The sequence below is a fragment of the Drosophila eugracilis genome, unplaced genomic scaffold (genome assembly GCF_018153835.1).
Source record: "Drosophila eugracilis isolate 14026-0451.02 unplaced genomic scaffold, ASM1815383v1 contig_2152, whole genome shotgun sequence".
NCBI classification, from domain to species: domain Eukaryota; kingdom Metazoa; phylum Arthropoda; class Insecta; order Diptera; family Drosophilidae; genus Drosophila; species Drosophila eugracilis.
The window spans coordinates 2,682,862-2,709,457 of NW_024573036.1; the positions used below are offsets into that span (position 1 = coordinate 2,682,862).

Genomic DNA, 26,596 nt, shown 5'->3' on the forward strand with positions numbered 1-26,596 from the left:
AAGTTTCAGAAGTTTTAAGAATTTTTGATTTCAAGGCCATCTAAAATGATAGATCTAAGAATCTCTATTGTCTAATTTCAACTTTATGTCAAAAACTGGAAATGCTTCTAGCAGAGTTGGCATGAAAGCTTCTGTGGAATAATCTTAGAGTAATAAACGGCAATTTTTCCCAGTGGCCAGATGCCAGCGGCCTACGTGCGACTAAGAATGTGCGTGGGCACACGTGAGTTCTGCAAGTTCAGATTTTGCTACCCCAGATAATGTGGGTGGGCGCGGGATCTCCGTGGGCGAATTCAAGTCAAGGAAACTGAACTTGAACCCGCTTGGGAGCCGAGATGTACGGCTAATTTTAGATCCTAACCTGCGGCTGATGTTTGTATTCAGCGTTAGGAATGCTTATATGTATGTATATTCTTGCCAAATGGATTTTCGTGGAGAGGAGGTGGGTAGGGGAACTTAACTGCGGCGCAGTTTGCATTCAAAATCTGAAGGAGGTATAATGGAGAGAGGGGTGCGTAACGGTACGTCGGCCCATTTACACGCCCACATTCGCGAGAGAGTGGAGGCCATCGTTTCAGTTCCGCGCAAAATTTACACACGAATTCCGATTCCAATAACAAACACGAAGCAAAAACAAAAACAAAAACGCAAGTACTGCAAACACGCACACACACACAAGCAATTGCACGAATAGGCACGCCACAGACTGCTGGCTTTTTCGGCCCCTCTCACTCGCACTTACTCACTCGTCTGCACAGGCAAAGTATCAACAAATGTTCACGTGAACATCATGAGGTCAACGCGTGATACCAGACGGACCCACACAGACACTCACACACACCAAAAGACTCCCAGGCGAGCATGCTCAGCCAGTAATAAGGTTATTCGCAATATGCTCGATTAGAGGATACCATCTAAAGACAAACTTCGTAATAAGAAAATTGGTTTTAAATATATATTTTTAAAACAGCATTAACAAATTTATTAGCTATTCTTGAAAATTGCAAAAAAAATGTGGATGTATAAAAAAACTTTGAGTTTCTTAAAAACGACTTTGATTTAATAATTTCAAAGAACTACAAATGTTCGTCAAGTTTCTTTAATTGGTTTCTAGAGTACCCAGAACTGTATAATTAAATCAAACTTCAATTTTCATCTAAGGATTTGCGTTCTTCTATAATTCCCCTTTATACCCTCGATGGCGTGAACAGTCGCCCCACAAGTCTGGTGTGGGGTATGGCGTGCTAGTTATTCGTTGTTGTTGCGCAAGAGAGAAGGCGAGCGCCGCCTTTTAATAGTCACAGCTGTTTCTGGCGCTCGCTCTTGCCCGCTCTTTGGTATGTGTGCTGTGCACGAGCCCCTTTTTGCTTTGAAAACTGTTACAGGAGAATCGAGCATTGCCAGGTGGAAATTACTTCTGCATCGTGTGGGTTTTCCAATCAAAATAATTTAATCATTCAAAGAATTAATAGAATTACATGCTTCTGGTAAACAAGCTCATTTTGAAATGCCTGTTTTGGTGACTCATCTTTCTTATCTCTCCGTTTCTTGGGCCTGGCAATGCCAGTCGCTCAACTGTTGAGCTCCCACACTCTCTTGCTTTCTCGCTCTGCCTTTCGTTTATTAATGAAATCTACGTCTGCTTAAAGTCAGACTTTGCTTTTAAAGTTAATGCAAATATATGCGGCCGGGTCTTAGATTTAAGCTTGAGGGGCGTCTGCCCAGGTCCCGAGCCAGTTTTTAAGTATTTTTTTCGTCGATTAATCACAGACTTCCGTGGCAACAACTGCGTCAGCTATTCAGTCACGGCTTTGGGGTGTGTCTGTTAGTGTTGGTTGGTGCTCGCTGTGCACGCGGCTTGGGCATGCACAGCCTATGAATAGACAGCCCATGGAGCCCCCTAGCCCCTCTTTTGCTTCCCCTTTCACCTAAGCACCCATAACAAGACCCGCAGTAAACAGCTGATGACGTCCATGCGTTGGTTACGTGCTCATGGGTCTCTCTTTTTGCCTCTGTGTCTGTGTCCTGCACAGAAAAAAAAGAAGGGAGATGATGACCGACTTAATAGTTTTTCTAACATTATGAAACAGCTAAGACATTATTTTGTTATGATATTTTCTTCATTCGACACCGATATTGGTAAGTTGTATTGGGATATAGTGACAAAAGCGATATTTGTGTTCCGTGATTTCTACAATCTAGTGATGTAATTGATAGGAACTTGGAAGGTTCTCTGTGTGGTTCTTATGGTAGAATATGAATTTAAAACTGTTTCCTTAAACTGTTTTTTTCTGTGCACGTGGGTTGCTGAGAGGTAATTGAGGAGAAGACCTGACCTTTTCGCAGAGAGAGAGAGGGAGACTCTGCCCACGTTGCTGGTGGCTGATGTTCGTCCGGTTTCATTGCACTGGTTGCTCCACTGCCGATGACGATGGCCCGCTCACACACACTTGCCCACTTACAAGTGATTACGTCGTTGGCGTCTCCACTCACTCACACACGCAACTCGCGCACTCGCTGCCGGCAGCGACGTAGGCAGCGACAGCTCTGCTGGGAGCTGTATGCCTTTGCCTTTTTCATTCGCCTCTTGAATTCTGAACACAACGGTTCGCCTCCGCTCCAAAACGGCAAAAGGCACTCGAAAAGCGCCAGTGCAAAGTTAACTAAAGTGCAAACACCTAAGAATACTGAGATTAAACCCAGTGATAAGCTACAGAGCAAAACAACAAACAAACAAACAAAGACTCTAAAAGACTCTTCTTCGCAAAGAGAGTGTAGTTGAAAGTGCAATGGACATGGATACCTTGCTACCTTCACCGCCCGCAACACCCCCTCTGAGGGATAACAAGTTGGAAAACGTAAGTGACCTACAAAGTGGATATATGTAGTGTGATTAGTTCTATTGCTTATTGAGTGAGGATAGTGCATTCAAGGCAGCGGAAAATCAAACGGAATCGGACGTTAGCTCGCACTCGCTTCCACTTGCCGCGTTTCTAAAAACAAAAGTGCTCCATCCCGCTCGCACTCGCACAAAGCCATGCGATCACGCAGTCAGCACGCTTTCACGTGAACACCGCATGCACAGCGAGTGATGTGTAAGTGCGAGCGAGAAGGCTTCAGACTGAACATTGGACTTGGCACTACTAGGAAAAACAACAGAAAGACCCAGCAATTGAGAGAGAGAGAGCGCGCCGACTTTGTTTGAGAGCGAAGGTGAGTTGCCAATTGGCAACTGTGGGCGAGAATGAGAGGGGTAAAAGCTAGGCAAACAGGCCAAGCCCCAAACCATAAAATCATGTCACATTTCTGGCTCGTTTTTATTTTATCTGGCCAAGAAAGAAACAAACAAACACTGTCGCACATTTCAGCGCAACGTGCCGAGCCCATAAAAAGATTTCGACGTCTCCCCACACGAGTCATAATACACCCCTCGCAATCGCCTTCCCCATCGAATCGTCCACCTGAGGCTCTTATTGGTGGTGTGGCTGCATTTTCGTTTGCCTGCTTTTAGGCGGCACTTTTAAATTATCTAGTCCGTGAAAAATTCTACCGTACGGGAAAGCCTTATTTTTAAAATAATATATGTAACAGGCAGTTTAATATCCCAAATGAAGAAAACATTTTTGTTTTACTTTATACCGTTTACAAACCAAATTTTTAAAATCGAACCTCTGATTTTGAGATACTTAAGTTCCCAAACACAAAATAACAGATTTCTAAGAAATTGATTATATTTTTTTAATCAGATTGATGGTCAGAGATTTTTATGATCATAATTTAAATCACGTCGTAGCGCGAATCATTATTTCTCACCCTAAACGGCCTTTACAGCAGTTCAAAAACCGCCAAAACACTGTCCCCTTTGCCTTTTGAAGGACGTTGAACTTGGAGGTAGTGGGGTGCTACTGGGTGTGTGAAGGTTAACGGTGAACGGCCCTGTCAGCCGTCGGCGTAATTAGCGAATTGCGAGGGAAAAGTTATTGTGGGTCAATGCTGGTCAGAGAAAAGTGAATGGGAATGTGAATGCACTCCTGAATCCGATGTTGATGAACTCTCACTAACCCTAAACTTGTTCTTTCTTTACTTCAGGTCGCCAAGGACGAGCAACAGGTAAACGAGAACCTGCTCAAGGCCAAACTCAAACTGGTGGCCCAAAAGAACCAGAAGAATGGAGGGATTATCACACCCAATCCCTCGGACACGGAAGACGAGGCTCCGGAAATGGCGGTTCCCAACAAGAAACCCCGCCTGGAACAACCAGCAATGACCATGACACCGCCACCGGATCAGAAGCTGGATGATGAGCACAAGGCCGAGAGGGTTAGCGTCATAATGCGTGTCAACAGTTCTGGCGCTGTCTCTTCCAGCAACCAAGACGAGAACTCATCCAGCTCCAGCTCCTGCAGTTCTGCATTCAACACAACCACAAGTACAAATTCAGCCCCACCCACCGTGGAGGACGACTATCCAGAGGCCAATGTGTGGCGCAATCTCAAGTTCAAGATGAACAGGAAGCGGGCTGCGGAAGTGGCTCTACCACCATTACAAAAACTTGAGACACCAGCTTCAGAGCTTCCACCTCCATCTGCTCCAGCGGAAGAGGCGGAAGTCAAACCTAATCTTACTCCCATCTATGTGACTCCAGGAGCTTCGTCTGCCAGCCAGCTTATTCTGCTTAGCACAGTGGCCGCCCAACAGAGCCCAACACCTATACCCGCAATGCCCACGATATCTGAGGAGAAGCACACAACCAGAATTACAGCAGCTCAGGCGGCAGCCACCAGAAGCCGCATTTACGAATGCAGTTTCCCTGAATGCGGCAAGAATTACTTCAAGAGCAGTCACCTAAAAGCCCACCAAAGAGTTCACACTGGAGAACGACCTTTTATCTGCAAGTGGGAGAACTGTGACAAGAGATTCTCCCGGTCCGACGAGCTGTCTCGACACAAACGGACCCACACTGGAGAAAAAAAGTTTCAATGCAGCGTCTGTCAGAAGAAATTTATGAGGAGCGATCATCTGTCCAAGCACGTCAAACGCCACAACAAGGACAAGGCGAACGGTGTAAACCGTCATGTCTCCCTGGCCAACAGCTCAACAACCTCCACAGTACCTGCTTCCCTCTGCGATACCTCGCTCCACTTGCGTGCGATAGCACCAGCGGCTTCTAGCGTCAGCACCTCGCCCATCACCTCCGCCAGCTTGCAAATCTACAGTGCCCAGGACCTGCTGAGACTGCAGCAGCAGGCCAGCAGTTTTACCTTCGGCGGAACCTTGCTCCAAGTTCAGCGATGAAATAAGCTAAATGGACCACACCACCAGAACTAATCTCAACCCGACAGTATCGCCAGCTAGACAAAGAAAAACTACCACCGAATCAGGGAGAGGACACGTTTGAAGCTCGAATTATCCTACATTGAGAATGGTTCCGTCAAATCCAAAAATTCAAAATTATATTTTGAGTTTTACCCTCGTGTAGCTGGTGTAGACTTAAGCTTAGTTAAGAGCTAGATCTTGTCAACATTTTGTGCATATATCACCTTTCAAATTCAATATGCTTTGCATCTGTTAAACACAAATCGGATAGATGCGACTTCCTTTTCAGGAGCACAGAGCACTTTTTGGCTTAGCGATCTTCTTCAGATTCAGATTTCGATTCTGAATATCCCTATGCTTGTACATATTATAAAGAGGCGCATTCGGCGTCCAACATCTGTGATATTTAAGTTTTCTTAATTCTTTTCTATTGTACCATAGTTATCACTCTAATTCTCTAAAGCTTACACACAAACAATTGTATTTATTGCTATATGTGGAAAAAAGAGAAAGAATAACAAAACAAAATGAAATAATGGATCCTCACACGACTCCAATCTCAACAAACGAAAATATACATATTTTCAAAATAATTATAAATTGGTTGTATTATTATTATTAAATGGGCGGTAAAAAACTTAGGAAACCGTGAAAATGTTTAATGGAAAATCTAAAATTCCTTTGGAACATTTAATATCTAATGAAGTAGAAGATTACATTTCAGATAGGTGAAAAATAGTCGCTTGCTCACCTTTATGAATAATTTTGAATTAAATTGATTGTAGAATAGAGAATATGTGGGTTTTAGCTTGATTAGTAGCTTGCTTGTAATGTTCGGTGTGTTGATAGAGATGAAAATTTGATTTACCAATCAAAACTGAAATGTTGATTGGGAAAATATTATTTTTTGTTCAGTTTATTTATTTATTACGTTTTTTAAGTATATAGATCCCCAAGCAATATTTCCAATTTGGGAAACATTAAGAACTTTAAAAGAAACCTACTTGCCTTCTTTCTCTTGAAATCATCTTGAATAGAATTTGTATGTATAGTTAAAGAAACACCACATTAAACTCCCAGCAAAGTGGAAAGTTCGCAGACCGCTCTCGGTTTTGATTGGGGAGAACATGCCTGACGGACGGCCATTTCCCAGGTGTCCAAAAGATGTGAGAGTGAGTAGTTCTTGGGCAGCTTGGACATGCGAGCGATAAGGGCTTGTTGCACCGTCTGCAGAAAGGGGGTTGCCGAATACTCTTGTTCGGCTAAGGAACAGTCGGGAGCCTGCCAGGGATACTCCTCCGGAACACTGACACTCACTGGCGGAACACTGGGCAACCGTTTGTCATCCAGACAACAAATCAAACGAATTGCCTTTGTATTTATCTGCGACGTGGTGTCAAGTTTCACCTTAAATTTTGTATCCAGCCGAGCAATTTCACCCTGAAGCACATGGGGCACATCTTGCTCAAATGGCGTCGACTTCTCCTCCACTCTAGGTCGCTTTGCGGGCACTGGAGCTGTTATATCCGTACCAAAGAGCAGTTCCAAAGTGGGTCGGAAGGTACGATGAAGCGTGTGATTTGCGACTGGACTTTGCAGTGTGGTATTTATAACCTCTAGCAGTGGATTCGAAGATTTCTAGAGATGAAAACGTATGCTTTACCGACTTATTTGATATACCAATGTATTTTTATACTTACCCCAAACTGCTGACCGAGAATAGGAAATCAGATCCATCTTCTCAAGGGCTTTTTCACACTTCAGGAGAGTTTCCAGCGGCACCCGCTGGGTAGGATTGCAAAGGATTTCCAACAGCTTACTCATCTTGGTCATCTTCTCCACATCTTTAAAATAATGTCAACAGTGACATGATTAGTGAGATTTTAAATCCACCAATGGAATACTAATATTGTTGCGAATTTTATAGGTAAAAGATGTGTGATCCCAGTGAATTTTATTGCTATATGTTTTATAACATTATTAATAAATGTTATTCATTAGATCGTGTAATTGACTTTCGGATCCTCTACAAGTTCCGATAACATGCTTATATTATTATTTTATTCCGTTCTACTTTATAATTCTGAAAAAATATGTAATCATATACTCACTTGTTCCATCATTGCTGATCTTGGCCAGCATTCTCTTTAAAGGTTCAATGTATTTGGTCAACTGCTTATACTTCTCGCGGTACAATGCTTCCTCCTGGGGATTAAATGGACTGTTTGCAGTGACTTGACCAGGTGTGTTGATCGAGGCACTCGGCGACTGTTGTCGAATGTTGCGCTGCGGATTTTGCATCTGCATCATCTGCGGACTTGATTGTGGAACAAGTGCCGGACTTGGAATCATTGGCGTGGGCATCTGCGGAGTCGGAGGTTGTTGCGTGGGCGTCTGATTGCCCACAACCAGCTGCTGCTGCTGTTGCTGCATTTGTTGGAGCTGAGCCTGCTGCTGAAGCTGCTGAGCGTCAGCGGGCGAGGGGCTGGATCGCATGAAGGGCTGTCCTGGCTGCTGTCCTCCGACCCCCACACCTCTATTTCCGGGGAACATTTGATTAGACTGACCCATTGGCATGTTAGGCTTTTGCTGCAGGTTCGGTGGCATGTTCACGCCCATGCCACCCATGGTGTTTATACCGCTTTGTTGCACCGCATTGGGCGGTAGACCTGCGCCGCCCACTTGCTGCTGACCCGCCGGCCCGCCAACAACATTGTGAGGACCTTGCGTCATACCCTGCATGCCCTGGCCGGGCATTCCCTGAGGTCCACCCATTCCGTTGCCTTGGCCCATTCTCATCATCGGATTCATGCCCATCTAAAAAGGGGAAAAAGATGGTGTATTGCATGCAGTGTAATCACAATATTTTCTATCTACCCCCATTTGGTTCTGCTGTATCTGCTGCATGGGTGGCATCTGTTGCATGGCATTTACATTCATAGGGCCGCCCTGCATTTGGTTCGGTACAGGGCCAGTCGCTCCTGGGGCATTATTTGCCCCGCCGGCTCCGACGACAGCGGGTCCACTGTTTGGCCCAGGGCCTACCATTTGGTTAGGCATTCCCACACCCATCTGTTGCCCTGGATTACCGACGATCTGTCCTTGATTCTGAGTGCCGCCAGCTCCCATCACGTTCATCACTCCTGGGGCATTTCCCTGCTGCATTTGCATCATTTGCTGGGCTCCACCACCACCACCAGCGCCCATGGGCATCTGACCTCGGATATTGGGCATGGGCTGCATTTGCTGCTGCCCAGGTCGCTGTTGGTTAAGAGACTGCAGCAAATTGGAAGCTGTTCCCGGACCGCCGGTGACAGGAGCTCCTCCGGCGCCCATCGGCATCATCTGGGGGTTGCGATTGCCTTGGCTAGCGAGGTTTTGCAAAGCGTTTAGTGGATCCTGCATCATAGGCTGTCCGCCGCCCATTTCAGCATTTGGGGGCGGGCCACCCTGCTGTTGTTGTTGCTGTTGCTGCTGGGACTTCCTGGACATGTCCTTATAATGCATAAATAGCTTGGCCACTAAACCCAAATATTCGTCCTTTGTCCGGGACTTCCGGAATATGTGATTCTCCATAACACCGGCATTCTTTGATTGATCTTGCGCATTTGGTGGCAACAAGTCGTGGCTGCAAATATACAAACATAAGTAAATGATCGGAATCAACATTTTTGGTGACCACTACATTTTGGAGATGACGTTCTGCCGAAACTTTTGACTTTGCCAATCGTCCGTCATATTAGCAATCTGTTAAATGTGAGCTTTAAATTCTAAAATCAATCTATTTGCAATTTCCTTTCCCGTTTCTTGTTTTCGGCTTGATTTTAAAGCAGTATGACCGTTTGCGATTGATGCTTAAATGCCTAAAAATGTTAACTCTCGATAATAACACTTAACAGCATGTCAAGCATAAACCAGTTTTTCGTAACGGACTTTCAAATAATCTTTTATTTATTTTTTTAAAATTTGTAAAATTTTAAAATTGTTTTCATTTATTTAAATTTTTTTTTGCATTTCAGTTTAATTTATATAACAGTTTAGAAATTAATTTGCTTTCGGACTTTTTTTAGTTTTAGCTGTGAACACAAGAAAAATTTCCATCCTGCAGGTGTTTTATAAAAAAAATTATTTTTAAAAGTTAACATTAATTAATGTTATGTGAATTTCCAGTAAATATAAATGGTAAATGGATAACTCTAAAGTAAAATGCAAAGTACATGAGTATTTTGTAGAGATAATAGTGTGCAGGAGGGTCCAATTAGCACCTCCTTGATTGGTTTTGGCTATTTTCAGTATTGCTAATCAATATTATAGCAGAAAAAAAATCTTTATTCAAAATAGTGGTTTTTTAAACCAAATATCCTTTCTTACCAACTATCGAAAGGTAGTGTGCCTATTGGTAAGTCTTAGTGTCACCATGTCCTTTATCGATATAAAAACATTGGGATTTGTTCTATTTAAATTTTATTTACATTTTTCTAAAATGAACATCGCATAGCGCACATATATATTTTTGGATGAATTACAAAAGGGAAACGTTGCAGTTCAATCAATTACCTTTAAAAAATAGAAGTACCAATCTGGCATGCGCAGATGGCTTTAATATCGGAGGGCTTTTCTCTCCGTGTAAAAAAGAAGACCACCTGTGTGAGCTGTCTCCCTCGCACACCGAGAAAGAGAATGTTGCACTCTCTCCTCGGCTCTCCTGGCGCGTGCTGAGCGTAATTAGCACTCATCCGCCGTGTGTGTTTTCCCTGTTTGTCCAATGGCTCACTCGCGTTTTTGTCTTCGAAGAGAGTGGACGTGCACGGACGCGTACGCTGGCGCATCGCATCACTAGATTCCGTTCGGTTACGTTCCGGCGTGTTTTTTCTGTTTGTCGCGTTGTTATTAACTTTTGTATTTTACTACCACTACGGAACATTGTATAATTTCTGTTTCTGTTCTCCGTCGCTTACCCTCCGCCTTTTCGCCTTTTTTGCCACCTGTACAAGTGTGCGCTGGAAAAAGATAGTTCGGGAAATGGAGCGTTTTTAATGCCGGCTTTAAAGTGTGCGTTTTGCTGACGTTCTCAACTGTCATATCTATTTCGTGCTAACAGTTAAAAGAAATAGTAATAATAAAAGTGGAAAGAGCAAAGCAAGCGTGCAAGCAAAAATACAAATTTGGTTATTATCAGTTGATATCGCGCATACGACGTGCGCTAACTCGAAGGTGAAATGCCAAACTTGTGCCCCCTATCCATATATATATTTTCTCTCTGTGTATGTTTGAGTGCGTAGTCAAATAATAAGTGAAGTACAGAAACAACAATGAGCCACAACAGTTACTATTAAATTATATTGCAAGTTACAAGCTGAGGGAGAATAAAAAACAAAAAACACAAAATAATCAAGCGAAACAAGGCGAAAAAATACACAACAAAAACAAACAATAACAGCTCCAAAGCCAGCGAGAAGAACATTTAAGTGAGCAGTGGCTGCGCCGTCGACGTCAACTTCGGCAGAGGGTGCAACAGCAGCAACAACAAAAACAGCAGCGAAAATATCAACAAAATGCCGAAAAACTGTTGAGGTTCGTGCACCGTCAAAAATATTTATAAGTTTTAGAAATTTATCAAACGACACAAAATATCAACATTTTATAGATGATAATAAATGAATTGAATGAATGAATAAATTTAGGGCACATTAATATTTTTTATTTTTCACACACAATTTTAAAAACTTTGTAGATTTTTGTATTTTTTAATGGGTACTGCTATTAATAATTTAAAATTTATCCGATTTTTTTGAGCTTGGACGTTTTTGTAAATTTGTGTGTAAGTATGTCGAGTGTGTGGAATACGTGGTTTATTTGCTGCTTGAGTGCATACGCTTCCCCCATTCATTGTCTCCCCTCCCGCATTATTTTGCCGAGTGCGGCTTACGCTGCTGGCGTCGCTGCCGATGTCTCGCTGCTGACGCTGACGCCGCCGACTTGGGTGCTCTACTTTATTCTCTTCTTTGGCATTTTTGTTTAGCGGCAAGGCAACAACAAAGTCGATTACAACGACAGCACCAAAAAGAGCCACACAGACAGCAAAAATATTAACGCCCGTTTGGAAAGGTTCGACATAATCATACCCTTTGAAATAGGCTACACTTTTGTGGCAAAAAATTCCAAGATCCCGTCAAAACAGCGTTTTCAAAAGCTACAATAATATTCTCATCTTTGCGGAATTTGTTTATTGACTGTCAGAACAAATCGATGTAATGACCAAATATAAAGGGTGTAGTCTGCTACAAATTCTTTTACACTGTTCCTCTGAATTGCAAAAAATTGCCATTTTTAATAGTAGTGTGCATACTCCCGATTCCCAATCTAGGCAGGGTATTACATCAACAACAATAAAAGTGTGTTGACATTTTTGTGAGTGTGTACATTTTTTTCGATTTTTTACGTCTGTTTTGCTCTATACGTTGTGGCATATGTGCGAGTGTGTGTGTCGGTGATGTCGCTGAGTACTGGACTGTAGGGGTTACAGGGGTGCTTGAGGGTGGTGGGTGGTGCTTTGGGGGCGCAGTCCATGGCAGAAGCTCTAGTCGAGGGCTACGTGTTTAAATTATCAAGCCGAGCTTGTCATCGCCACACGCACGAACATCAAAACTACTGACACACATACGAGTATGCATGTTAACGTTCGTTCGTATGTCAGATCTATGTGTATACTGAAATATATATATATAGGTTCTATACATGATTGAAGTGAGTTTGCCGGCTGGCACTTGGATCGCTTCGACATTTGAATTCCGAGTTCCCTACCGCTGGGCAATCATGGAGAATGAATGACAAGCGGCCGAGCCTATTGATTTTCAATCAATATTTTGTCGTGGCCACATACCGTTCAGATATTTACATAGGCACACAGCACTGGTCAATAGTATAGTATTAATCACCATTATGAGTTAGATAGCAATGAACTTTGCATCTGCTAGTAAAAATATAAAATAATTTAGAATCAGTTTAAATAAGGAAAGGGAAAGGAAAAGAAAAGTATGCACGTAGTAAACATTTTTTAAAAATTTGAATATATTTAAGTAGTTGCGATATACCTTTAATAATAATAAAGCATGGAATACTCTTAAATGCATACATGGCGTATACTTGATGTACAGCTTTATCAGAAAGGTTAATGGCTTTAAATTGGTATATTTTGGATTTTTCAGCATTTAAGTTCACTGCTAAAAATAGTAGATATTAAAGGGTAAAAAAAACAACTAAATTTGATTAGGATGTGTTTTATAACACTTTAAGTTTTAGGCCTTTCGACCGCATAAATTAGAACCGATAGTGCTCCCATAATTGCGACCTCGGTTGTTTGTTTTTATACGACGACACCAGGTTTCTTTCTTTCTTTCGGTTTTCGTCAACGTCGCTGGCTTCTATCTGTTGTTCGATTTTCTTGAATTCGTTTTGCATTTGAATGTGGAATTGGGAATTGCTATAGCTTCTTCAGTCGGAGCCCCTATTTTCCAGCTCTTTCCTAGTGTTTCACCTTTGGAGACACCGTGTATGTAGAATATGTGGCATGCAAAATAATGGGGGACAGAAGCCCCACTGTGGCAGCGCTGCACGCGTCTCAGCCAGCGTAATCGTCGCTGCTTTTTATTATCATTTGATTGCGTTGCCTTTATGATTGCCCGTTGTTGCTGCTTGTCGCCTATTTTATTGTTGCCTTTTTCCACTTTTTCTAGCTTTTGCTTTTTGCCCATTTTCTGCTCATTGTTTTTTTTCTATTCTCTTTTTGATCTACCCTCTCTACACGAAAAGAAAAACTTTGGCTTTATTTGTGTATTGATATTTTTTTAACTAGTCAAAAATTGTATATGTACTTTATAAAAACTATTCTCTTAGTTTTTTGATAAAAATAAAACAATAAATTCGTAAGTATTTAAAATTCTGGTTGCTTGTTTTGTTCAGAGTGTATCGTTTCTCCCTCCAATTCTTTTACCACAACTCCAGATTTGTTGCTGTAGCTTGTTTGCTTGTTTACTAAATTTACTTAATTTGTTTTTGCGGTCGATGATTTAGCTCTATTTAAGCAGCTCTCACTCCGGCAAGCCATAAAGTTTGCTAGGGTCCGTCACCTCCCGGGGGAAAGCCCTCGATGCACTTTTCCAATCATTTTGGTTGCTCGAATCTACTGCCGTTATTATTTGTCACGCTTCGTCATGGAACTGGAAATGGGAAATGGGGAAAGAAAGGAGTTGCAAACAACAAAATTGGAACGCTAATGGGAGCGTGGAGCTGTCATGTTTGCTTATGAGCGGCGGCTTCATTTCCGCCCATTTCAGGACTAAGGACCTGGGTAAATTAGAGCAGGGAGTAGTGTGGGAACTGGTGCTGTCACATGTCTGGCAAAATGTTTCGGAGGCGACTGGACCCTGTAATTACTTTGGAGCAGGAGGTATGCTGATCTGGGCTATGGAATGATATGGAATTCCAGCATTTTGAACTCTTAATCTACAGGTTTATATCTTTTCTTTAAGATGTCTAACTATATCTGATTCAGCTTTTTCATTCAGCTTTTTAATTTTAAAATAGTCTTTTTGATTGCTTGCAGTGGTGAAGCCAATAATTTAATAACAGCCTTCAGTGCGAATGAACTTAATTAGTTGCCATATGTCAATCCACTAACGGACTGCACTTCGGAGCTATTTGAAACAGGGTGCGAGTGCAGCCGCTTTTCCTTTTCCTAGCTCAATCCTTTCGCTCTATTTTCGTGTCCGTTTTCTTCTCACCACGGCAACCACTTGTTTTCCCAAGCACAACAACAACAGACACACAGCTACACACCCGGACATGCTTATGGAGGACCTACACATCTAAACCTTATGTCTGTTTCTTTCCTTTTTTCCACACCCTTCGGGGTATTTTCATCGTCGGCTTTTCCTTTTCGGCGTCTGCGTCGGCGCAGGCGTCGCTGCCAGCTGTGCTGCTTGCGTCGCTGCCAATGTCAGCTTCGACGTCACATTCCTCGGCCTCAACAGCTTCAACAGATGAATAAGTTTTTGCTGGAAAGTCGCACGCGCTGTCACGCCTCCTTCTCGTAAAAATAACTGCAGTCCTCAAAGTTTCATAATTAAAACAAAGGGAACGCTGTGTGGGGAATCCCCTCGCACACACACACACTGGCACGACAACGTGTCCTTTCAGCGTGTGTGCGTGGCTCTCAGTGAGTGTGTATTTGTGTATTCGTGTTAGCCCGCCTTTTTCCCGTGCCCAACATATGGCAGCATAATTCCTCGCATTTTGGGTAAGAATTTCATAAAAGTTTGCCTGAAATGAAATTTTTCATTATTTTTTATGGCTCTACATTGAAGTATTTTCGTTTATTAAAAAATAAACAATTATTTATTTTCTACATTATAAAATAACTTAGAAAAGGGACTCTCCTCATAGCTTTTGTTTACTTATGTACTAATTAGTTAATAAAATGCATCAAGTTAGTGTGTTATTAATATATTAATGAATGGAAAATTGGATGTATGTACCTCTGGAATTATTCGTTTACTTATCTAAAGTTTATTTTATAACATTCCAACTTTATTTGTGTTGCAAAAGAGGGTCGTTTTGTTTAGCTTTTAAAATTCTTATTGTGAGGTGGTTATGTATGCATTTTGTAATTAAGTTTTTCTGCTTTAGCAAACATACTTGCACTTTCTATTCGAATGTGAGGCAGCAAACTCGTTTAATTCATTTGTGGTGATCTCCGATATCGGCGTACCCATGGGCGTATACGCAATGTGCTCGATTTACGACGCTGGCCGGCTGTTTGTACACCAGTATATTAGGTAGCGAGCTGAACTTCTTCGATTACCAATTCCCCTTTTTGGTTCACCGAGTCCATTCCTGATTTGCATTGCGATCCCATTTCGATTAGAGCCTGACTTGACAATCGCGATCTCATTTATTCCGGATGGTCGTTTCACGCCCAATTAGACTAAAAGCCCGACCCGAAACAAATCGAGAGGTCGATTATCCGGAGTCGAGTGTCCGGGTCATCAATAATATTTGCTTCGAGCGAAAGTGAATTATCATAATGAATTCCAGTTCGTCACTCGCTGTGCTCGGTTTACTTACTCTGTTTTAATTTTATTCCGTTCGCAGCGTTCTTTTGTTCCAATTGTCCAGTTTTCCACTTGTCCATTTCTCCGTAGTGTAAGCTATGTGGCTTCCAGCGGACAGTAGTTGTCCTTACGGATGGAACTGCCCCTGGTCCTCCCAGGTGGTTGTGAATGGACTGTGGATGGAACTTCCACCGGGGTACTACGGCAGTGCCAGAGGAAAGACGGGTACGGCTAAGAAATTGTTACACTATGCGAGAAACCAGCTCAACACCAAACAAATTATTACTTTTTAACATTTCTATAATAACCTATTTAAGCACAAATGTGATTTTTCTCATCCGACGCTATATCAGCTTTCTTTGAGTCGTTAATTCTTAATCTGGTCTAGAGTTTAAAGGTTGACCGCGTCTTTCCAAGAGCAACCATTCTTATCGGCATGCCAATATATAATCATAATCGTATTCTAGGAATATTTCAGCTTCTGTGACTGATCTTGAATGGAACGTGGGCTTCAGACATGGATTCGCTGTTGATCTGATCGGTCCTAAAATGGTTGTCTATAGGAAAACGTCTGTACCATACTTACTCCTTGTATTTCTCTCAGTGTGCTGCTTCTGCCCGAGCTCAAAAGTATTTGTCATTAGACAGAGGCGTTTCATTGGGCTCTAACAATTATCTGCGACAATTATTGGTTTTTCCCAGTGTGTGAATGTTTGTGGCCCACTTTGCGGTGGGCGTTGGCATTGGGTGGGCGTGGAAAAGGGCTTCGATTGTTTTTGTTACCGTTGCTCCCTGCATTGTCCATCCCCTTTGCCGGTGAGTGCGTGCGTGTGTGTGCCGGGGTCAATCATTAATATTTCATGAACATTCCACATTTCCATTTCACAAAGCCGACGCGCGCGCGTTTTATTTTGTAGTCCCAGTCTGCGCTACACAGAGAAAAATATCGTCCCTTTGGTCATTTGTCTGGTTCTAAGAATACATCAGAAACTTTTCAATTTAATCAGTCTTTTGATTTTCCTCGTTAATGCCGTTGTCCTCGAAAATAGATCCAATTTAAATTTTTATGGAAATGTTTTTAGCTTAAGAATTAGATGGCACTTCTTCCTGTGTGTGGGCTTACCAACATCACTGCACTTAGACATCAAAAACCCCACTGACACACTTGCAGGACTGCGAAGGACCTGCGTGCTGTTGAAGACCACATTTAATGACCAACAAAATCGAAACTGTCGCGGGAGAGTGGTGTAGTGGGGGGTATGTAGTGGGGCTTTCCATTTTACATTTAAATGCCAGGGAATAATTGCTTTTTCCTGTTCGCGGTGTGGGGAACCTTTAACAATTGCGAATGCAATTTGAGAATGCAGCCGGGCGAACGGAGGGGAAATCCTCCAAAGGAGGGTGTGGGTTAAACGTGGACATAGCCTTGTCTGGTGGGTGGGATGTATATGTTGACAGTACATGAAAGAAGAAGGCATTGTGTGCAGTTTTTAAAAACTTAAAAAAGCATTAACAGATTTAAATGTATTCCATATTATGGCTTTTTCAATAATGTTGCTCTTAGTAAATTTTAAACTTTAAAAGTTATCCAAATTTAATTGCCAACCCAATTTCTTCTTGCAGCCAAAAAGATGCAAGCGGTCATGGACACAGCTGCCATGGCCATCGCCGTGGGCTCCTCCGGTTCTGGTTCCGTGCCCGGGTTGAGTTCCGGCTCCAGTTCTGGACCGGGCAGCAGTAGCAGCGGGAGCAGTAGCAGCGGCTACGGAAGCGCCACTACCACGCCCACCGGCGGCAGCCATTACGACAACTCGCCCACCTCCGTGCCCATGGCCACAATTGCGACGGTGGCTCCGTTTTACAGCGAGGCTCTGACATCGTTGGATGCCCAGCAGCGACAACAACAGCAGCAGCAAAATCCGGGACACTATTATCACCAGAACTTTGGTTACGGAAATTCCCTGCCCCTGGAACCTGCCTACAATTACAGTGGAGCTCCGTACAACACCTACAGCACGCCAGCAGTGGGGCAACAACTGTCCGGCTCCAGTTATCCCGTAAGCGGAACCCGGTACGAAAAGCTGACGCCTAGTTCGGGGGTAAAATATGGAGGAAATCCAATTGGAGGAAGTACGGGTATAAAGCCGCAGGCCACGGCCACTCCCTTTTACGCTCAGCCGCTATCCGGTGGAGCGGCGGGATCTGGTGGTTATATAGCCCAATCGAATGCCATGTACGATCCGTATAAGTACAAGATGCCCTCCGCCCAAACTGCGTCGCAATCGATGTTGCCGAGCAATATGGCCGGTAGTGTGATTCCCGGTCCATCGGCGAGTCAGTTGTACGGTCAAGGCCTAGCCCTAAATCCTACCGTCCAGAAACAGTCACAGATGCCTCAACAGACGCAGCTAACCCAACTGGAGCCGAACTATGCGGCCATTAAGCCGAGCAGGACCTATCAGGGAATGTCCACAGCTGCGGCTTACGGCGGGTCCGGTGGAAACTCTGGTGGAGTGGTTAATTACGATAAGTACGGAATGGCCATGACCATGTACTCACCAAATGGCGGTCTGCCCATGTACAGCCAACCGGAATTGGGACCCGACTCCGGCGGACTACAAACTTACCGCAAATCCTCGAATAACTGTCATTGGGGAGTCGACTATAATTCGCCCAACTATAGATCTCTACCATCGGCGACGGTGTCCAACAGCTCGTACCATCATCCCCACCCGGCTCCCGGACCTGGACCTGGACCCGGACCTGCAACCATTAACAGCGAATTGTATTACGGCTCAACGAAGTACGACAAATATGGAAATACGGGTGTTTCACCCTATGTCAACAATCCGTATGCGGGTCCATCGATTACGCAATCCTATGCCGGACGAAACTTGTGGTCCGGTACGGAGAATGCGTCGGCAAGTTCCCGCCAGAATTGCTGCTCTCAGGGATACGCCCTAAACCAACCGAGCTGCTACTACCCGAGGAGTAACGGATATGGATCGATATCTGGACCATATGGAACAGCTGGAAATGCTCCGCAATCGCAGCCTCAATATCTAGGCTCTGGATCATCCGCCTCTACCATGAAGCTCAAGCATCCGACTGATATGTACGCGGGCCATGGGCCCTATGAAGCAACGCCGAGTCAACCGAGCTATGGGTACAACCCACAGGGGCTGTCAGGATCAACCTCATCGAATAGCATGAACAGCCAAAGATATGCGGCACCCTTGAGCCTGGGAATGGGTGCAATGGGAGGTATGGGAATGGGTATCGGAATGAGCATGGGCATGGGTATGGATCCCGGAAGCGGAGGCTACTACAATGATCTTAGTCTGAACAGCTTGGACAGCTATGTGACTCCGTCAATGCCTCAGCAGTCGCTGCGAACCCAACCCTATCAGGATTATCGCAAGAGATCTGGAATGGTTGGTTCCTCCTCGGCAAATTGTTACCTGGGACAAGCTGGAAGTGGAGGAGGTGGACCCCTCAGTAACCTGGAAGCCCAAGTGGAAAACTATGTGGGCTTTAATCTCCATGCATCTGCGCCTTCCAATATGAACTACGCAGTGCAGTCAGCGAAAGCTACCCAGAACTACAACATCCGGGACTTTCTTTCGACTTGGAAGGTCGATGACGAGGATGACACAAGTGCTGTTCTTGAGATAGATCCTCCGGCTGTGGCCATAGTTGCTCCTGTGCCCAGTACCCAGAACTTTATGTACGAATCTCTGCCACCAACTGGACCACAAGCCACAGCTGTCGTGGACCATCATGGTATTAATTTACCGGACATAATAATAGATATTGAAAAGGCCAATGGAAATGGCAATGCTCCTGTGGACGATTCTTTCGGCAGTTTCGATGTGGAGAAGGAGTTGGATGAACTGCGTCTGAAGACGTGTGCGTCTGATCAGCAACCCGTTAACGAAAGCGACGCTCTTGCGGAGATCCTTCGACAGCCTGTATCTGCTTCATTGATTTCGGATCAACCCCCAGCCCTTCCTTTGTCCAGCCCCAATCTCAAAAGCAATGAAGTTTTTGGCAGTGTATCCCAACCTCTCGCCCCCATGGACTTTGACCAGAACAACAGCTCGAACTCAAATGAATCCACCTTTGCCAAGGAGTACGAGACCTTCATTCACAAGAACGAGGGTTCCGAGAATGAGATAAAAGAGGCGTCTGTCCGGATTAAAGGTGAATATAAAGAGAATCCAAAGCGATTTAAGTTCTACAAGAGAAAGCGAAGAACCACAGAGCCCGAGGAAAGTCAGGATCAAAAGGATATAGAAGATCGGATGGTAGATGATAACCAAAGTCCCAATGCAATCTCTCTTTCGCCAAAGGCTTCGGCCAGAGCCAGTAAAAAGCTGCTTGCCAAGAAGCGCCGAAACCGCATCAAGATGCTAAAGATCCTGGAATTCGAGAGTCCAAAAATCAAGTATCGGCATTACTTCAGGGTACTTAAAGTTTTGCGAAAGAAAGCCGCTTTCAGTAGAACCAGAAAACTCCGAGCAGTGCTGATGAAGAAACAGTTGAGCAGATTGAAGGAGAACCGTCTACCCTTGATCAAGAGGCTGATCAAGAAATACACTGCTCCTCCAGAGCTGCGTAATCCTCTAAGTCTCAAGGGCTTGAGCGTATCGGCTTTGAATTCCTTCGAATTCAGGAGCAGTTTGTTGAGTGGAACGAATCGGGAGACAGTGATCAAGAGTGGTTACAGCTACAAGGATAAGACTGAAGAAGTTCCTGGAGAGGTAAACCTGGAGGAACAGAGCTTGGATACAAAATCGCTGGAGCTGCAGTCGAATTTCAAGGGATTCGATGACATAGAAAACACAAATATGTCTCCAAAAATAAAATTGAGAGTGGAGCCAGATGACGAAGAGGACACAAAGAGCCCCCTCAAAAAGTCAGAGGATGATGTTGTCCAAAATAAGGAGAAGCAAATACAAGCCTGGCTGAACAGTAGTGTGGCACCCATCCCAGAAGCAGAAACATCGAAACAAGTCACTTGTATCACTGTAACATCATCCTCGTCATCTTCGTCCAGTTCGAGTTCCAGTAGTTCCAGTTCGGACGATGACTCAACTAGTACGAGCAGCCAGGAACAAGATGCTTCGTCCAGTAGCAGCAGTTCAAGTAGCACCAGCTCCCAAAGTTCAACGGCAGGAGAAGAAAGTGACTTCAACGAGCTGGCAGCCCTGGAAAAAGAACTATCTCTACCACAAGCCGACGAACCCAAGAGGCAACTCTCTCACCTGGAAATAGTTGTCAAAAGGGAGGCCCCTGAGGAGTCACCACAAGAAGGGGAAGTCTGCAACCATGATATTGCCAAACTGAAACAGATACTGGAAAGCGACGGCGAGCCAAAGCCAAGTGACCTTAGTAAGATTGCCTTAAATAGTTCCTTAAAATCAAAAGAGTTAGTCGTAAGCGAGAAGGAGGATGAATCTCCTTTCGATGAATTGAATTCTCCGGATAAAAGTGACCCTGCTCCCCGAGAATTAAGCGTTGAAGAGGCGCTGGCGGAGATGCATCAGTTTTCAGATTTTGAGAGCAAGGAAGATGAGGAGGAACCGAATACCAATGGGCAGGATGTCCTACTCATTGACCTGGCTGAGATATTTGATAGCAGCAGTAATCTATATGTGGTGCAGTGTGATATGAACGAGAACATCCTGGGAGTGGTGGCCAATGATGAGGAAGTCGAGGGAGAACCCAGTCAGGCTAATCTCGTTCAGGTGAGTCCCGAGGAGGAGGAGCAAGTCAACACCCTGCAGCTCATCCAGCTGTTGGCTGAGCCCCAACCAGAATTCGATGCCACCCCATTGATACACCACGAGGAGATAATTCGCGATGAGAAGCCCGATCCGCACAAGGATCGGCGAATGTTGCTCAAATATCTGCATGAAAAGTATGTCCAAAGCGGAATCAATCGCTTCTTCCTTGCCCATCAAATCTTGCGGAAGTACAAGCGCCAAAGGGCAAATAAGAAACGCCCTCGCAGGGTCAAATAGGATTTCAGCTTCTACCAAAGATATTTCTGGTCCTCGGATAGGATCAGGTGTGTTCGGCCTGCCAAACCTGACGGTCCAGAAAGGCGCGCCTAATCGAAAACTAAGTAAAAAATACACCACACACACCTAGATACACCACAAAAAGAAAAGATACGGATGTAAATGCAGCTACACTTTACCAGAATCTCAAGACTTTTTAATATTTGGATTTATTTTAAGAAACGGAATATAGCTTAATGATGTGTATGTATAGTCGTTTTAGGGAAATCATAACTTTTAAACATTTACGATACTTATTTTACACCTAATCACATAGAGTACCACATTTATATATATGTATATATATATATATATATATATATGAGTATATATTTTAGATATTTGTGCAATATTTACATGGAAAATGTCGTGTTTATCTGGAATGCGCGAATTCGAATCTCGATGGGTTAACCATGAGTAAGCAGCGTTAGACGTCGGGTTAACCGGGGGTCAGTCGAGGAGTTGTGGGGTTTCGGCCCGAGTCCCGTGCAATTAACCAGATATATACATATTTTATCGGCTAATGTATCAGCGTTTTTGTCGCTCAGAAAGTCGGGCCAATTTAAAATGCTTTTCGCCAAAGGTCATGCCCAGATTGAGATACAATCGCAATAAAACACCTAAATCGAAAGAATAAATGCGATTCCAGTTGCGTGTTAGCCTCGGCATAAGTTTAGGGCCAAGATCCCCGCCAACCCCTTGAAGCTTCTATTTTTTATTGCCACCAAATGCAGCCTAGACCAAAAACTAAAAAAGAAACTAAATATACATATTTGTTGGAATTGTTTGATCTGTTAGTAGCCGAAGACTTTGTTTGTTTTTAGTACAATTATTGTTAGGTTCCTAGAGCAATTTGTTGTTTGTTTTACGGTTACGGGGAGTACCAGAATTGTTAAGCTTGGACCTAATACATTTGAATATGAAAACCATATTCCTATATCGACCAGGAAATCGAAGTCGGATTCGTTTCATAAGGCCCATTCCAAATTGATGGCTTGTACAGTCTGCGACTTTAGGGCATAACCGATTCGGGCCACAAATCAAATTTGGTATGGGGACCTTAAAGAATTATCAACGCTCGACTTTTGGAAAGTGCGGATGAGGAAAACAATTCAAGGGCAATGCCAATACCAACTATGAAATGGACTTAGGTGCTGGTCTAGTCTTAGAATCCTAGCCAACTGCTACACTAACATAATGATATCTTATCTTATAATCGAGACCACCTAGATATATTTTTTCTCTTGTAACACATTCCAAAGGACCAAACGTTTTGAAACTTAAAAATATCCTATGTCTAGCTAAGCCTCTGAGTGTACGACCTTTCGTTTAGTAACTTGTTTAAACTAAGAAATACGCTTAATTTTAGTACAAAAGTTCAAGAGCTAGCCCACTAAATGGAGTAACAACGTTAGCAGTAACAATAATATTTATTGCGCAATATGTACATACCATCCTTTGCCACTTCACACATTCCACAACGGATATATACCTACATATATGTTTCTAGCTCTGTGCTTGCAAATCGGAATGTTTTCACTGTACTTTAGCGCTAAGATTTGTGACTACATTAATGTGCGTGTCTTTGAGCAACCAAACAAAAGAAATGATATACGAAATTCAAAAAGAGAAATAAATGTTTTATGTAAATGTTATTTACTGAGTTTTCGTTTTATTAAATTGAAATTGGATCTGTTTTCACTTCTAAAGGTAAGTAAATTGAGGAGTGGTTTCTATTGTACAGAAATATTGCAATTTATTTTGTAGAATAAAAAAGAACAGCACAGTTCACAAATCTAGAATTTGCAGGCTAAAAGTAAAAAACCAACTTTCCGGCTTAGATTGGCGACCAGTCCTCACCTCCTTCGTCATATATATCATAATAATATCAACTATAGTTGATATATGGCTTTGGTATAGTTTCCTGCCTCTTCTTGCGAGGTCTCTTTGGTCTCTCCATCTTTCGATCCCGACCCATCTGACAAAGGGTCGACCGACAGTCTCCGGCCGCAGCTACATCCAACTCTATCCATCACTCGAAGTAGCGCTTCTTCAGGTCCGGAGGATAGGTCACGTAGATGTAGTGCTCATTCTGACCAAGACCCGCTTCCTGCTGCACAATCTCGTGCGTGGAGGCGGAGGCACGAAGGGATTGCTGCGAGGAACCCACATGGCGCCTCGTCTCCAGCGGCCGCGGATGCGTATTGTAGTGCCGCTGGGTATCCCCAGGTGCTGTAGCTCCTTGTCCTGATCCTGATCCAGCCAATAAATTGGTGGCTATGGGTCGCGGGGAACTACTTGTATAGTCGCGTCGGTCTAAAATGTCCTGTGGGTAAGCCAGGCTCGTCGAATGACGATGTTGCAGGTGGGGATGCTGTCCCGGATGCTGCACTCGATGGTGCAACGGCGTGTTGGCGTTGGAGGAGCTGCTGCGCACGGCCCCTTGGGTGGGTGTGCCCACTGGTGGCCCCACCGGACGCTGATCGGCGATGTAGTGTCGCGGACTGTGCCGATGGTACTGAACCTGATCCGGATATAAGTCCCGGACGGTGGCAGCCTGCTGCTGCTGCTGCTGCTGGTAGTAAAACTGCTGCTCCTGGAGCAACTGCTGCTGCTGCTGCCCAGCTATCCCTCCGGCGTCCAGGTCGAGGTCGTGCCGAGTGGCATAGTCTACATGGTAGTGATGACCCGCTGCTGCTCCGGGCATGTAGATGCTCCCTCCGCCGCCGATAGCTCCCTGGCCGTAATAGTGGTTCGCGTTGATTGTCGTCTCTTCGGAGCTGAAACAGATGACTTGGGTTCGCTCAATCTCAATGGAAGGAACAGAAGGCCAGGACACACTTACTCGAACAAAATCCATATTATGTAATAGCAGAAGCAGATCCCTGTGGACAACACGAAGATCAGGATCACTATCAATCCCCAGGGGAAGGCTCTGGGCTCCAAAGGGCCATCCTCCCAGTAACGATCGCAGGTTAAGTACCAGCACACTGCCTTGTTCATCTCATCTGCGGGCAAAAGGGGTTTAATTGTGAATTTGGATTACTTATAAATGACAAAACAAACCTTCCATCTCCTTGAAGGCTTGGTCCGACATGGACAGGAGTAATCCTCCAATGCAACTCCTCAGCAGCAACTCGCAGCGGTTCTTCAGTTTACTCAGCTCCTCCGGCTTGCAGTTGGCCCTAGCCTTATTGCCGTTTCCTTCTGCTCCTGATCCCTCCTCGGCTTTGGTCTCATGGGTGGCCTGGCCACTGCCCTCGGATTGTCCACTGCCCTCCTCGTCCTCCTCCTCATCTGTTTCGTTCTGCCTGCTGCTGTCCGGATCCGCTGATGTCTTCAGGTGCGCCTTGCCCAGCTCCTTGAGCTTGTGGAGCAGCTTTTCGCCAGCCGATCTCGGCCTAGCCGCCGATCCGTCCTCCGGGGATGGATCTAGGCGAAGGGGATTGGCTGTGGTGGATGCACGCTCTCGGGGATGGATGTGATGGTGGTGGGAGTGGGGATGTTTTCGCTCACCTGCCGGCGTCTGATCCTGCTTGCTGGCCTGGATTGGCTTGTCTTGGAGTAATTGACGGTTTTGTACTTTGGCGGCACGCGAGGCACCCAATGTGGAAGTTCTAATAGATCATGAGGTTAAATATTTTAAGGGTTCCAATCTATCAGATCATACCTTGGTATTAAGCTCAAGTAGGCAGCATTCGCTTTGGCCAACGCGGAATTCTGACCCAGGGAGTCGCCCCACACCTCGATGTCCGTGACGATGTGCTGGTCCCCGAATTTCAGGCTGGACGCATCCTCCGTTTCGAAAACTTCGCACCGCATGATGTCGCAGAAGTCGGCCAAGCATACAGCGTCCTCCGCCTTAGAAACACAACAAATCAATCAAATACATGACTATAAAAATTAAAGTTATGTATATTTCTTAAGGATTCTGTTATTCCGTTTTTTAGATAGTTATTTATATATATATATTGATATAGAAAAGCTGCTTGAATAATCAATCTCAAATCTTCATAAATTTTAACTAATTTTACCTCGTTAATAATGCTCTTGTGGCGGGTTTCGAAGTGCAGATCCAAGTGCTTCTCCTGGTAGAAGCTCTTGCCACATTTCCTACACGTCCACTGGGTGGGTCGGTCCCTTTGCTTGGCATCCTGTCGGGGAGCGAAAACATCTCGAAACGGATGCAGCGGGCACTCCAAAGGTAGCTTCACCTGGAAATATGTTAACTACGTATTAAGAATAGCCATTAAAGAGGAGAATTGGAGATGGCCGACTCACCTGATGCTTGTCCAATATAGGAGTCCATTTGGAGCGCACTATCTTGCGCACCAGTCGGCTGTTATCTCGCGAGCAAAGAATTCTGATCACATTCGTGGGTGGCCATGGTATCAGCAGCAGAAAGTAGACCAGTGCAATCTGAAAGGGTTTTTAGGTCTCTTAGTTTGGCACGGGACCAGGATGGATGAACTTGTCGAGCACGCAAGTTTGCCGGCTGACCTAAAACCACCCTCCCTTTCTTTTTTGGGTCACTTAAAGTTAAAGGGAGCAGAAAATCGATAGCGAACAAAAAGAGCGGAAGGGGTGGGCAGTTTCGTCTTCGTAGAGCAGCAAATCCCAGGAATTTCTGAGGTGCCCAAAGAGGCACCACCAACTCACCTCAAAATTATGATATTTAGGCGACATTCATACTATGTATTTATGGTCGCTTTTGTTATTGGTGCCTTGTTTTTCGTGTCGCAGGTGCAAGGGATTCCTTTAATTGTTTCGACTTATCTATGCTATCTCTTAGGTTTCGTGGGGTGGAAAACAGTGTTAAGATTGAAAATATATTTTCAGCTTTTCTAACGATCGGTCTTGACTGGGGCTATCTGTAAAAAAATAAAAGCCTGTCGGAGCTCGTCCTAATTCCGTACTGGTGAAAATTTCAACGCTCTCTGACAGCGAATATGCCACTTCCTGTGCCTCTCTCTCTCTTTTCCTTTTTTTTAAGCCGTTGTCCTGCGCTAGTTATCGACAGCTGAGCCAGAGTTGCAAAAGAGAGCTTATCGATGATGTGAGTGTTATTTTTTAAATATAAAAATATTGTAGATTCTTTTACTT

At 44.2% G+C, this 26,596-nt stretch overlaps 4 protein-coding genes across 7 annotated transcripts; 2 read left to right on the top strand and 2 right to left on the bottom strand.

Moving 5' to 3' along the window:
- The first annotated feature begins 2,591 nt into the window (after window positions 1-2,591).
- LOC108110963 (Krueppel-like factor 10) lies at window positions 2,592-5,909 on the top strand. The gene is made up of 2 exons (XM_017220263.2): window positions 2,592-2,858; window positions 4,090-5,909. The coding sequence occupies exons 1-2, from the start codon at window positions 2,790-2,792 to the stop codon at window positions 5,293-5,295; spliced, it is 1,275 nt and encodes a 424-aa protein (XP_017075752.2). The 5' UTR covers window positions 2,592-2,789; the 3' UTR covers window positions 5,296-5,909.
- A 317-nt stretch (window positions 5,910-6,226) lies between these two features.
- LOC108110962 (mediator of RNA polymerase II transcription subunit 15) lies at window positions 6,227-9,157 on the bottom strand. Its single transcript, XM_017220262.2, is given in 6 exon segments — window positions 6,227-6,954; window positions 7,017-7,031; window positions 7,033-7,160; window positions 7,428-8,133; window positions 8,194-8,944; window positions 9,002-9,157. Coding segments are annotated over 6 exon segments (2,223 nt in total). The 5' UTR covers window positions 9,055-9,157; the 3' UTR covers window positions 6,227-6,384.
- Window positions 9,158-10,113: 956 nt separating this feature from the next.
- Window positions 10,114-23,148, top strand: LOC108110875 (serine-rich adhesin for platelets). 2 transcript variants are annotated; one of them, XM_017220122.2, is made up of 3 exons: window positions 10,114-10,890; window positions 15,469-15,653; window positions 17,052-23,148. In XM_017220122.2, exons 2-3 carry the CDS (start codon window positions 15,527-15,529, stop codon window positions 21,452-21,454), a joined length of 4,530 nt encoding a protein of 1,509 aa, XP_017075611.2. In that variant the 5' UTR covers window positions 10,114-10,890; window positions 15,469-15,526; the 3' UTR covers window positions 21,455-23,148. The 2 variants fall into 2 exon arrangements, with proteins under 2 accessions (XP_017075611.2, XP_017075612.2); XM_017220123.2 differs by lacking the exon at window positions 15,469-15,653.
- Window positions 23,146-26,277, bottom strand: LOC108110876. Of its 3 annotated transcripts, XM_017220127.2 has the most exons (8): window positions 26,153-26,277; window positions 25,775-25,912; window positions 25,528-25,707; window positions 25,164-25,354; window positions 25,010-25,110; window positions 24,560-24,925; window positions 24,339-24,501; window positions 23,146-24,273 (listed from the first exon to the last, which is right to left on the bottom strand). In XM_017220127.2, exons 1-8 carry the CDS (start codon window positions 26,177-26,179, stop codon window positions 23,526-23,528), a joined length of 1,914 nt encoding a protein of 637 aa, XP_017075616.1. In that variant the 5' UTR covers window positions 26,180-26,277; the 3' UTR covers window positions 23,146-23,525. The 3 variants fall into 3 exon arrangements, with proteins under 3 accessions (XP_017075616.1, XP_017075615.1, XP_017075617.1); XM_017220126.2 differs by having other exon boundaries at window positions 24,560-25,110; XM_017220128.2 differs by having other exon boundaries at window positions 23,689-24,286; window positions 24,560-25,110.
- Window positions 26,278-26,596: the final 319 nt, after the last annotated feature.